This window comes from Narcine bancroftii, unplaced genomic scaffold (assembly GCF_036971445.1).
Source record: "Narcine bancroftii isolate sNarBan1 unplaced genomic scaffold, sNarBan1.hap1 Scaffold_852, whole genome shotgun sequence".
Lineage (NCBI taxonomy): Eukaryota > Metazoa > Chordata > Chondrichthyes > Torpediniformes > Narcinidae > Narcine > Narcine bancroftii.
The window spans coordinates 1-13,506 of record NW_027212352.1 but is presented as its reverse complement, the minus strand read 5'-3'; the positions used below and the strand labels follow the sequence as shown (position 1 = coordinate 13,506).

Sequence of the window (13,506 nt, the reverse complement as noted above, 5' to 3'; positions counted from 1 at the left end):
TCTACCCTGAGTCCCACTGAAGAGACCCAGCTGGTGAAATTGGCAAGAGTTGGAGTTGAAAGTGGTTGTCCAGCTGGGACACTGGTCTGGTCTGCACAGCGCACTCTCCTATTGGGGCAGGACCCTGGTTATCGAACAACTGATGACCTCCATGTTGTGGTACGGGTTGGCCATGGTGACCCGACCCCCTATCTTTGCTTTGAGGATCCAGAGGATGCTGACAGACTTCGCCTGGAGTAACAGTACGTGTGGTGGCACATCCTGGTGAAGCATTTTCTGCACCCCAAGCACGTTGTTTCTAGGAGGAAGTGTTGCTCCTGGCACCAAACATTAGACTGTGGTTTTACCGAGATCCGTTCAGAGGATGGTGAATGGTAGCCTCCAGACAGAAAGCTCCTGTGTTGGAGGAGGACTGTTCTGGACGTGGAAGAGCCTGATGCCCAACCTGTTTCTCAGGGTGTTGGAGAGGCCCGCGGGAGTGGAGTCACTGATCGGGCCCAGGCCCCGAGTTATCGCTTGGGAACCGGTCCCACACCGCATGAGTCGTCAGTACAAAGTTCCCTTTGTGACATTCTGGGATGTGGGGAGGTGGAATATCTGTCCACTCCTACACATCATCTACTTCTCCTACACACCATCCACTTCCTCACCCTTGACTGCCGTACACCATGGTGGTCTGTCCTACCCCTTGGCAGTGAGGAGGGTCCCCACAGGAGGGCTTTATATACTGGAGTCTTCCAAGCTGAGGGGACCTACACTCCCGAGTGTCGTTGCAGAAGGAGCACTGGGTGCTCACGGGCACCTTGGAGGGTTTCCGGGAAAGGTGGGCTCCCCAAGGGGCTCGACGATATCGTGGACACAGACGATAATATTTTAATTTGACTTAATGTGCATAGTTGGACTGAAAAATTAGTCGTAATTGTTCTGTTTGTCTTGATGAATAAAAACATTGTTTTAAAAAAAGGGTATTGGGGATGATTTTGGGGGTGGGGTGGGGTGTACATTTATAGCTGAGAAAGGTCCATCGAAAATCCGAATTTGTTCATGGGGTGTCTATTCCTATTCTTTCCCTCTCCTCTTCTCAAAACTCTCACTCACTCCCTTCCCTACCCCCTCTCTCCCTACACCTTCGACCCCTCTCACCCTGCACCCCTTCCCAAACTCCGCGCCCCAGTTGGTGAGACCACCCTGACCCGTCTCTCTCTCTCTCTCTCTCCCCCACCCCACATTTCCCCCCCCCCCCCCCCCGCCCCACCAGCTCCCTACCGGTGGTCCAAACCACCCGCTCCGTGCGACTGAAGAATTGGGAGAGCGGGACGCTGCTGTACGATACGCTGCACCTGCAGGCGCTGGAGGTGAGGGACTCCCCTGATGACCACCCAACACCATGCCCCACTTCTCGGTGGGGCACTCCTCCCGTTCGGCTTCCCGGTCTCCCCCTCCCGGTTGTGTTCCCTGCGGGGGCTGTAACTGTTCCCCTCCGCCTTCCCACAGAGGTGTCCGTGCTCAGGGAGCCGATGTCTCGGTTCTATAGTCTCCCCTCGTTGGCCCCCGCTGACACCGGAGACGGACACTGAGGCCCGGGAACAGCTCAGTCTCCGCGCCGCCGACCTCCTGCTGCAGTATTTCACGTCCATCAATAGGTGGGTGTCATCGGCGAGGGGTCCCGTGGGGTAGTGGGAGAGGGGCAGGGTGGTGGGGAAAGGAGTGGGAGAGGGGTTGGGAAAGGGGATGGGGGAGACGGCCGGTCAGAGGTACAACACCATGGTCCGCCCCCCCCCCTACTAGGACGGGTCTGAGACAGACACCCCCCTCCCTCACCCACAACCCATGGATGCGACATATACAGGGTCGGGACAGACTCCCACCTCAGGGAAGGGTCGGAACTGGCCCACAGGGCGGGACTCACACCCTCTGGGAAATGACGGACCTTCCCCCCAGGGATGGTACTCGCACACAAACCATTGACGGAACCGACCCCCCTCCCAGGGACGGAACCAATCCCCAGGAAGGTGATGGGCTCCCCCAGGAAGGTGATGGGCTCCCCCAGGAAGGTGATGGGCTCCCCCAGGGACGACACTTACCTCCTTGTCCCCGCAGGAATGGGACCCCTGGTCACATTGAGCGCCTGCAGCAAGTAGAGGCGGAGATCGCACTGAGTGGTACCTACCAGCTCACCCCCAATGAGCTGATGTTCGGGGCCAAACTGGCATGGCGCAACGCAGCCCGGTGTGTGGGACGCATCCAGTGGACACGCCTACAGGTGAGACCCACGCGGACACCACCCGCAGCCCTGGACACCGACCTCGACACCACTGTCCCCTAGACAAACCAGGCGGACACCTCCCTCCTCCCATCCCGGACACAGTGGCAGACACCACCCCAACTTCGCGGATATGCCCTGCGTTTAACATCCCTCCAGAGATTCCCGCGGTCCCCACCCCCTCTCCCCGGACACCTCCCAAAGACAACACCATCCCCATTGGTCCAAACACACAGACACCATATCATCAACCCACACGCCCCCCCCCCCCCCGACAACCTTGCGGACCTTACCCCCATTTCCTGGACACCCCCTCCAGACACAACTATCCCCCTTTACACCCAAGACGCGGACACTTGGATACCACCTTGGAATACAACCTGACCCTCGGACATGCCCGTGGACTCCCCCATCGCACATCTCTTCCCATGGAGCCTTCCTTCCACCCCTCTCATTCCCCTCCTCTCCTTCCCCCCTTCTCCTTCCTCTCTCTCTCTCTCTCTCTCCGTCGCTCCCATAACACTCACGGTCTTACCCCTCGCCCACAGCTCTTCGATGCCCGGGATTGCAGTTCGGTGGAGGAGATGTTCACTCACATCTGCAATCATATCAAGTATTCAACCAACAAGGGCAATATCCGGTAACTGACACATCTGGGCCTGACAAACCTTTCCTGCAACAGTCCCCACCCCGCCAACATTCCCCCATTTTCTTCTGCACCAAAACTACTCTTTTATCCACATTACTGTCAAGCAACGTTACTCTGCTTGTACCCGTAGTGAGGCCTGAGGCCCAGTCCCCGCTGGGGCTCGGCCCCACATCATACCCTCTACCATGTGACACTGCGGGCCCGGCAGTTTCCCACTCCGGTCACCACCCTAAGAAATACCTCGCTGAGAATCAGCTGGGCAATATAGAACGGACCCCAAGGCCCGATGTAGCACTCTGAGCCAGTCCCTCATCCATAATTCTGTTCAAATGCTTTATTAACGTTCCCACCTCAAAAGCTTCCTCTGAGTTGCTTTCAGATACCGACCATCCCTCCACACTCCACACCCGTTATAAGGCTCCCCCCTAAATATCTCCCCTGTGCTTGACCATTCATTTTATCCGTGCCTCTGGTACTAGTGGTTCTCAATCTTTTGCCATAGGTGCTCTATGGCTGGTATGTGAATGGGGAATCACTGTCCTTGCAACTCCGTACGTTTATGGAGGGTGGGGAGAAGACCGGAGCCTCCGGAAAAAATGCATGCAGGTCACCGGGGGGGGGGGCTGGGGGAATGGGGCATAGTGCACTAACCGTGCCTCCCACTGCAAGTTCTCAGTCCTGCTGGAGGCAGATACGTCTCCCCTTTCACCCTTAACCCATGTCCTCTGGTTTGTATCTCACCTCCCCTCAGTGGAAAAAACCCACCTACATTAACGTAATGTAATTCTAAATACCTTTTGTAAAGGTTAAAACGTTTATTATAATAGACAGTAATGGCTAATATACCTCTCTCAAATCTCCCCTCATTCTGCTCCGCTCCAGGCAATTAAATCCTAACCTGTTAAGCCTTTCCCTGTAACTCAGTCACTGAAGCCCCGGCAGCATCAGACCCTGTGCCCCTCCCCTCACTCACTCCCGGGTGGTGGAGGTGAGATGGCAACATATTTCCTTGGGCCCTGCTCCCAACCCTAACCTTGTCCCCTCTGTCCCACAGATCTGCCATCACCATCTTCCCGCAGAGGGTCGCGGGGAGGGGGGATTTCCGCATCTGGAACAGTCAGTTCATTCGCTATGCCGGCTTCCAGCAGGAGGACGGTTCTGTGCTCGGGGACAAGGCCAACCTGGAGTTCACTGAGGTACCTTCGTGGACACCCCGGCTTGTACATCTCAGGGTCTGGGCACACACTCGGGGGACAGGAGCAGACCCGGGTGGCTGGGTTAAACCTTGGGGGCAGTGCCCCAGGCGGGAGGGTGGTGCCAGGCCCAGGGCGGGATTAGATCAGGGGGCGGAGTCAGACACGAGAGGCATGGTCAGACCGGGGTGGGGGTCAGGCCAAGAGGAATGGCTGGGGGAGAGGTGGAAGGATGTTGGGGAGGTGGAGGGGAGGGGTGGGGAGGAATGTGGGGTGGTGAGGGTGGGGGGGAGAGAGGATGTGATGTGGCCGGTGGCGGGGAGGGGGGAGGTTGGGAAGATGTTGGGGCCGGATGTTGTAGTCGGTGGGTGGGAGGGGGTGTTGGGGCCGGTGGGGTGAGGGAAGTGTTGTGGCCGGTGGTGGGGGGAGGGTATTGGGGCCGGTTGTTGTGGCCGGGAGGAGGAGGGGTGATGGAGGGGTCGGGTCCTTGTGAAAAGGACAGGTGACGGGGGACGTAGCGGGGCAGGCTCCGTTTCTCACCGCCACCCGTGTTCCACAGGTCTGTCTGCGTTTGGGCTGGCAGCCAGAGCGCAGCCGCTTCACTGTGCTGCCGCTGGTGCTCCAGGCCTTTGGGCAGGACCCACAGCTCTTCACCATCCCCCCACAGCTGGTGCTGGAGGTGCCCATAGATCACCCGCGGTGAGTCTCCCTCCCCCACGGCCCCGTGTCCGCCCCGTGTCCACTGTGTCCTCCCCGTGACCTCCCCGTGTCCCCCACAGGTGCATTGGATTCGCATCGCTAGGCCTGCGCTGGTATGCCCTGCCAGCCGTGGCCAACATGATATTGGAGGTCGGGGGGCTAGAGTTCCCAGCGGCTCCATTCAACGGCTGGTACACCGGGCCCGAGATAGGGGTCCGCAACTACTGCGATGTCTCCCGCTATGGCCTGCTGCGGGTAAGGACCCCTACTCCATCCCTAGGGCCAGCACTGCCGAGAACCCCCTTCACCTCTGCCAGGACCACAAACCCTACCGCGAAGATCGCAACCCTGCTACGTGAACCCTCCCCATCACTGTGAACACCCACTGTCCGGACCCCATTCATCGGACCTCTCACCCCCGGGAACCTTACCCTATTGCTGGGATACCCACGCCTCTCTCCCTCTCAGGATATTGCCCATGCCCTGGGATTGGACACCCACCGCCAATCCTCCCTGTGGAAGGACCGAGTCGCCCTGGAGACCACCGTGGCCGTTCTACACAGCTTCCAGGTGAGGTCGGTGTGTGGATATGTGTGTATGAGGGGACCAGGCTGTGGGGGCAGCGTGCCTTGGGGTCCCCATCATGATGGACTGTGCCATGGAGGACAGCATCGAGGGGAACCGTGCCGAGGGAGGAAAGTGCTGTGGGGAACCTGGCAGGGAGGACCGTGACTTGGGTGTCCATGCCATAGTAGACGTGCCGTGGGGGACTGTGCCATGTGGAACTGTGCACTGAAGGTCTGTGTTGTCGCACACAGCAAGCCAGAGTGACGATCGTGGATCACCACACCATCACCGAGTCCTTTCAGAAGCACATGGAGAATGAGCACCGGGTTCGGGGAGGCTGTCCTACCGACTGGGTGTGGGTTGTTCCACCCATCTCTGGGGCTCTCACACCCGCCTTCCACCAGGAGTTCCTCAATTACAGCCTCTCTCCCGCATTCTCCTACCAGGTAACTGCTAATTTGATCCCTCCAGATAAACCAGCCCCTGATATCGCCCCCCCCCCCTACTGCCATGGTACTGGCCACTGTACTGGTGACTATTCCACCACTGTAGTAGGACACCATCTTTCTACTGGCTTGCCATGCCGATTAGTGTTTCTTTGGAGTTCTGGATGCAGTTCCAGTGGTTCATGATGCGATGGTGGAGAGTGGTCTGTCATCGTCCCTGAACGCAGTGCGGGTGAGTGGTCTGTCACTTTACCGGGACACAGTGCCAGTGCATCGCCCTTCTCCATACCGGGGCACGGTGTAAGGGCATCACCCGTCACTGTACCGGAACATGTGCCAGTGAGTCGCGCGTCTCTGTGCCAGGACAGTCTGACCGTACTCTGTTTTCTAGCCGGATGCATGGAAAACGTACGAGTGGAGGGGCAGTGACGGACTCCCTATCAGGCGAAGGACCATCGGCTTCAGGGAGCTCGCTAAGTGAGTGATCGCGGGGTCCCCATTCCCCTGGGAGTTTCCTGGTGTTCCCGGAGCCCAGTCCCCGGCATGGTTCCCAGAGCCCAGTCCCCGGCATGGTTCCCAGAGCCCAGTCCCCAGCATGGTTCCCGGAGCCCAGTCCCCGGCATGGTTCCCGGAGCCCAGTCCCCGGCATGGTTCCCGGAGCCCAGTCCCCGGCGAGTTTCCCAGAGCCTAATCCCTGGCGTAGTTCCCGGATCCCACTCCCCTGGGGTGACGTGTTGTTCCTCAGTGATCGTGAACTGTCTCCTCGAACCCCAGTAAAGGGAGGAGGTTCTCTGCCCCTGTGTTCCGTGACCCTTTCCTCTCGTCCGAGAGTCGTGCGTTTCTGCCCCCGTGTTATCTGATCTTTTCCCCCTGAGAAAAGATCTCTTCCCGCATGTTCGGCGACCGTCTTCCCCCAAGATGAGGTGGTTCCCTGCCCGTGTATTCGGTAACACTCTCCCTCAATGTGTGGGAGATTTTCTACCCGTGTGTTCCAAGACCCTCTCCGTCCCCCAATGGGTTGCTACTGCCCTCGTGCCCTCGTGTTCACGGACCTTCTCCCCCCCCCCCCCCCCAGGGCAGTAGAGTTCTCCACCAAGCTGATGTCCCAGGCCATGGCTCGGCGTGTGAAGGTTACCATCCTTTACGCCACAGAAACCGGCAAGTCTGAGACCCTGGCCCGGAAACTCTGTCACATCTTCGAGAAGGCCTTCAACCCAAAGGTAACGGCGCGCCTCTAGGCCTGGCATGGGCTGTGTTGGATTACCTGGCCTGTCACAGGATGCATTGGGTTACCTGGCCTGGAATGGGTTGGGTTTGGAAACTGGCCTGGCATGAGCTACGTTTGGATGGCCGGCCTGTCACGGGCCATGTTTGGTTACCTGGCCTGGCACAGGCCGCGTTGGGTTACCTGGTCTGGCACAGGCTGCGTTGGGTTACCTGGCTACTCTGCGCACTTCCAGGTTTGGGGCGGCCTGGCTTGCACACTCGTACACAGCGACGTTAACGAGCCCGAATTCACGTTGCCGTAGATCTGGTCTCCGTCACCCTTCCCTCACTGACCGAGGCCCTCCCTGTTTTCTGACAACAGTCCACACCAACCCCCTCCATTGTCACAGATACAACCCCAATCCCGTCTTCATTCGCCTGCCGTGAAGACACAGAGAGAGCCCACACTATCCCGGCCTCCCACCAACGAGAAAGAGACTCAGAAGGGACCTTGCATGATCGTGCTTTTAGCCCCGCGTTCCCGCAGCTCCAAATATTCCTATCCGTTCCAACAGTGACCATGTTCTCCCGGTTCCCGACTACCGATACGAGCTGGAAGCTAATAGCGACCGAGATCGTTAAGGTGTCCTCGCCATCGACATCTTCACGTATTCCTGTCCCAATCCCTGGTTCCAATGAGCCGGTCTCCAGTCACCGGCAGCCTGGGTTGTGTCCTCCGGAATCAATCTGGTCCGTTGCTGTGGTCCTGCTCCTTGTAAGGTTCTCCCACACTCTGGTGCCCTGTGACGGTCCCCTGCTACCCCCAAAGCCAGCGCGGGCGCCACCACCTCGGATCCCGTGGGTACTCCCGTGTGGAACACTCCGCAGGCGGGTTGAACCTGTCTGGCTCTGCCGAGCTTTAACGAGCGGACACTGGGCGTCCCCGACTCCGTTTTCTCGGCTCTCCACCTCAATACCAACCTTTTGTCCCGGCATCTTCCCTGTGGGCACTGCCAGGGTCCTGCCATAACGTCCTGGGACACCCTTGGTCGGGCCACCGGGGGACTGAAGGCCTCTAGCATGCCCCGCTCCGTGAAGTGAGCAATGCACGAAAGTCTGCAGACGCTGTGACTGTAGTAACCTCGTACTGAAATGCTGCAGGAACTCAGTCGGTCTTTTCAGCATCCATAAGAAGCAAAGATAAGTTGCTGACGTTTCCGGGCCTGAGCCCTTCTTCGAGGAATAAGGAGAATGAGCGAAAAGCAGGAAATTTGGGGAGGAATCCAGGCCAACAGTAGGTGTTAATTGGACGAAATAAGAATTTATGCCAAATGAGAGGCAGAGGCCAGGGGGAGGCAACGAGGGGAAAGTTATTTGGGGGGAGAAGATGTGGGTGTTTTTCCTCCAATTTACTAGTGGCTTCAAGTCTGGCCGTGCGTGAGACCAGGGACAGTCAGCGGGATGGGGGATGGAAATGGGTGGCGAAAAGTACGGTCACTCCAGGTCCCTTCCGAGGAATGGCTTTCAGGGCATCTGCGTTCCCTTCCCTCCATCCCCCAACTCCACGACCCCTCCACAGGACCTCCAGAAATATCACTTCAAAACCCCACCAGAGGGTCCACACGAGCCTTTCGGCCACCCTGCCCACGCGCCACTCAAATGCCACTCAACACTCTCCTTCCATTTGCCTGCCGTTGGCCCCTTCCCCTCAAACTCACACACGGGTCCCGTTTCCACGCTGGCCCGTCGCGCGCGCACACCCCTTCCCCTCTCCCATACTGAGAGGAAGGGGCTCCGCTCCCTCGGTCCAGTCGGACCATTGGCCGGAGCCTTTGTCAGGGGTGAAGCAGTCGTTCATTAAGCAGACGGCGGGTTTACGAGAGGGGAGATATGGAGAGAAGGATGGAGCTGAGCAGGAGGGGGAGAGTTGGGGCTGGGGAAGTTGTGTACAAAGTGCATCATCAACTGGTAACTATGTAACTCTCTCGTTCTCCCCGCTCTGACCACTTTCCCTTCCTCCTTCACCCCTGCCCTTTCCCCCTCCACTCTCTCCCCTCTACCCATCCCCTACTCCGTCTCCTTCCCCCTCCTTCTTCCCATCCACTACCTCGTTCCCTCCATCTCCTCCCCGCCCCTTACTCCGTCCCCTCCACCCTCACAAACACCCTAACCCCATCTAATTACACCCCCTCCCCTCAGCTGCTGAGGATGGACGAGTATGACATCATTAACCTTGAACATGAAACGCTGGTGCTGGTCGTCGCGAGTACTTTCGGGAACGGAGACCCTCCAGAGAACGGAGAGGTAAACCGCACCCCACCCCTTGACCGCCACTCCCTCTACTCCAGATTGACATCCCCAGCCCAGCCCCATCAATACCTCCGCCTCTACGGGGCGTGAGAAGGGGAGATACAGCGCTCCCGCGGGGTCCAAAAGGGAGACCCTCCGCCCTCTCTCCCACCCCCCCCCCCCCCCCCCCGTCTGGGAAGGAGAAACAGAGGAGATGACCCATGGGACGGTGACCTACAGTGATGGGGCTCCTGGTGACTCAAGGCGGGCAAACCCACGGAGGCTGGGGGCTACTGCACAGTGCTTGTACGGGGGCTGCAGATGGCGGGAGACTGGCTCGAACTGGCTGGAGCCGGTATCGGAACCGGGATGTGAGGAGGTACCGAGGGCGCTGAAGTGTCCCTGACCGTGTCGGAGGTTCTGGAACCGTGTCTGGAACTCCGGTGGCCTGGACTATGTGAGGCTGTGGGGATGCTGAGACGAATCCACAGACAATCGGTGACTCTGTATGTGTGTGTGGGGGGGGGGGGGTGGTTGGGGGGGGGGGGGGGGAGAGACACACTCTCTCTCTCTCTCTCTGTCTCGCACTGCAAGGAGACGCTTCAGGTAATTCCTGCCGGTGGCGAATCCAGCTGCGTTACCAGCAGCAAGGCAATTCCATTTATTACAGGACAATAAATTGAATCTTTATCCCCATCTTCACTCTAACCCCATCGCTGAGCTCCACAACACTCTAAAACTCCTACCCCATCCCAACTCCGACCACTCCAACCCCCACCAAAACCCCTTCAATCCCATCGCGACACCTCATCCCCACACTCCAGTCCACTGGGGTGCCCCAAGATCAGTGGTAACCCCCACCTGTTTCATCCCTGATCCTCACCATCGTAGGCCATCTGCATCTCCCACGCCCCCAGTGGTATAGAATGCCAGGGGAGTACAAACCCGAAACTCCATGGAGGGGTCGGTTCTACCTCCCGGTCTGAGGCGGAATGGACTGAGGGAGGGTTGCCGGTCTCTGCGTAGTGTGGGTTCCGTGGATAGTGCCCACACAATGGGCAGAAAGACCTGTTACTGTTCTGTTTTTGATGTGTCATTTGTCCATAGGTCTTCGCCCATCTTCTCATGACAATGACACACCCAGACTCCACCCCGAAGGAGAGCAGGTCAGTTCCCAACCCTTCGTTGCCTCCTCGTCTCCCCTGAATACCCCTCAAACTTGCTCCCAGGCTAAGGCCCCAATCTCCTCCATCTCTACCCTCCACAGTCTTCTCCCCTCATCTCCCGTCTTCTCTCCCACATATGGCTTCTCGTCCCAACACTGTCCTATCTCATTCCCCTGCCCCACTATTCTCCACACTACTTTACCCCACCCATTCCCCACAGCTCTGTCCCACAGATTCAATCAAACCGCCCACCATCACACCACCCCATGACCCCCCCTCACACCCCATCACAATGCCCACACCCCTCACACCACCCCATGACCCCCTCACACCCCGCCACAACACCCCACACCCCATAACACCCCAACATGCCCTGTCACACCCTTTCACACTGCCCCACTCCCCCTCACACTCTGTAACACCACTCCACACCCCCCTTCACCCAGTTACATCAACCCACACACCCCTCACACATTGTCACACCACCCCATGCTCATCTCACACCCCCTTTACCCCATCGTGCCACCACCACATCTCTATCACACCAACCCCTTGCCCCGACACACCGCTCCTTGCCCCGTCACAACACGCCATGCCCCATCACATCCCATTACACCACCCCACACCCGCCACAATGTCATCACACCCCCTTCACCCAGTCACACCAACCCATGCACCCTTCACACACTGTCACACCACCCCCACGCCAATCTTACACCCCCTCACACCTTGTCACATTGTCTCACCCTGTCACACCACCCCTGTGCCCCCTTGCACCACCCCATGCCATCCTTACACCATGTCACACCACCACATGCCCTGGTCATCCCCCTGTCACACCCTGTCACACCACCCAACGCCCACCTCATAACCCATCACATCGCCCCGTGACTCCATCACACCCCATTCACACTGGCCCAAATCCCCCTCACACCCCATCACACCGCCCTTCACCCCGTCACACCGCCCTTCACCCCGTCACACCGCCCTTCACCCCGTCACACCGCCCCTCACCATATCACACCACCCTTCACTCTGTCACACCACCCCTCGCTGCATCATGCCGCCCCTCGCCCCATCACGTCCTGTCACACCGCCTCATGCCCCGTCACACTGGCCCATGCCTTGACACACCCCATCACACCAGCCCTTGCTCCTGTCACACCACCCCACACCTCCGTCATGCCGTTCCACACCCATCACACCGCCCCACTCCCCATCACACTGCCCCATACCCTATCACAGCCTGTCACACTGTCCCACATCATATGACACTGCCGCATGCCCCGTCACACACCCTGCCACACCACCCCACTCATTCCCATCACATCGCTCCTCCCCCCACCATTGACTTGGCCACTGCATCCACCTTTCCGCCTATCATCTTGGAGCATCTCACCATCCACCCATCACTCCAACCCCATCCTGACCACATCCTTCACTGTGTCTCAGCTGGCGCAAAGGCATCTCAGTCCATGGGCCATGTCTTGATCTATGCCAAGGCCTCCTGGTCTGCATGTGCATGTTCCCGGTCTGCATGTGTGTGTTCTGGTCTGCATGAATGTCATTCTCTGCTCTGACCTCGGTTCTAGGAGTTACAGGACTCGTTTTAACAGTCTGTCCGAGGAGGAGTTGGAAGCCGTGTCTAAGACCGTCTCCACCACCACCAGTTTCCATAGGACCGGCCCCTTGGCCAGTGTACGGTATGGCACCGTCTGTCCCCTAACCTGTCCCTGCCTCATTCTGTCATATACCCTACCATGGCCCCACACTGCTCCCTGCACCATGACCCCTTTACTCTCAACCATGCCATGACCCCTTTGCTCTGAACCCACATTGAGAACCCTTCTTCACACACAATGACCCGTGCTCTGACTCATGTACACTAACCCTGAATTTTGACCCTGAACTGCTACCCTGTGATCTGTCCCCACACTGCTCCACGCACCATAACTCTTGCTCTTTGAACCAAAACATCTGTGCTCTAAACGTGTACCTTTCCCCCTGTAGTCTTATTGCAGTTCCTGACCCTGTTTCCTTCTCTGTGACTCTGTACCACGATCCCTGCACCATGACCTTGGTTTCCTCACCATGACTCTTTGTGTATGCAGCTTTGCAGTGTTTGGGCTTGGCTCTCGGGCCTACCCCCACTTCTGTGCCTTTGCCCGTGCTGTCGACACCAGGCTGGCGGAGCTGGGAGCAGAGAGACTGATGGCTCTGGGGGAGGGCGATGAGCTGTGTGGGCAGGACCACCTGTTCCGGGGCTGGTGCAGGAAAATTTTCCAGGTGGGAAGTCTCACATTCCCTATCCCCACCTTCCGTCCCTCATCCCCATCTTGTCCCTTCTCTCCACCCTCCCCCTCCTCTCCACCCTTCCCCTCCTCTCCACCCTCCCCCTCCTCTCCACCCTCCCCTCCTCTCCACCCTCCCCCTCCTCTCCACCCTCCCCCTCCTCTCCACCCTCCCCCTCCTCTCCACCCTCCCCCTCCTCTCCACCCTCCCCCTCCTCTCCACCCTCCCCCTCCTCTCCACCCTCCCCCTCCTCTCCACCCTCCCCCTCCTCTCCACCCTCCCCCTCCTCTCCACCCTGTCCCTCCTCTCCACCCTGTCCCTCCTCTCCACCCTGTCCCTCCTCTCACCCCTGTCCATTCTCTCCCCACCCTCTCCCCCTCCTCACCCTCTCCCCCTCCTCACCCTCTCCCCCTCCTCACCCTCTCCCCCTCCTCACCCTCTCCCCCTCCTCACCCTCTCCCCCTCCTCACCCTCTTCCCTCCTCACCTCTTCCCTCCTCACCCTCTTCCCTCCTCACCCTCTCCCTCCACCCTCTCCCTCCTCCACCCTCTCCCTCCTCTCCATCCTCTCCCTCCTCCCCACGCTGTCCATTCTCTCCCCACCCTGTCCATTCTCTCCCACCCTGTCCATTCTCTCCCCACCCTGTCCATTCTCTCCCCACCCTGTCCCTCCTCTCCACCCTACCCTCTCCTCCTCCCCCCCACCCTCTCCCTCCTCCCCACCCTCTCCCTCCTCA

General features: G+C 58.8%; 1 protein-coding gene across 1 annotated transcript; it reads left to right on the top strand.

Moving 5' to 3' along the window:
- Nucleotides 1-364: 364 nt before the first annotated feature.
- Nucleotides 365-12,887, top strand: LOC138751220 (nitric oxide synthase 1-like; the record flags this gene model as incomplete). Its single annotated transcript, XM_069913260.1, has 16 exons — nucleotides 365-852; nucleotides 1,259-1,355; nucleotides 1,495-1,643; nucleotides 2,101-2,263; nucleotides 2,812-2,903; nucleotides 3,967-4,108; nucleotides 4,665-4,804; nucleotides 4,885-5,059; nucleotides 5,273-5,374; nucleotides 5,623-5,817; nucleotides 6,209-6,294; nucleotides 6,893-7,037; nucleotides 9,223-9,327; nucleotides 10,420-10,478; nucleotides 12,071-12,181; nucleotides 12,590-12,887. Coding segments are annotated over exons 1-16 (2,547 nt in total), but the record flags the coding sequence as incomplete, so codon positions are not given.
- Between the last annotated feature and the right edge of the window lie 619 nt (nucleotides 12,888-13,506).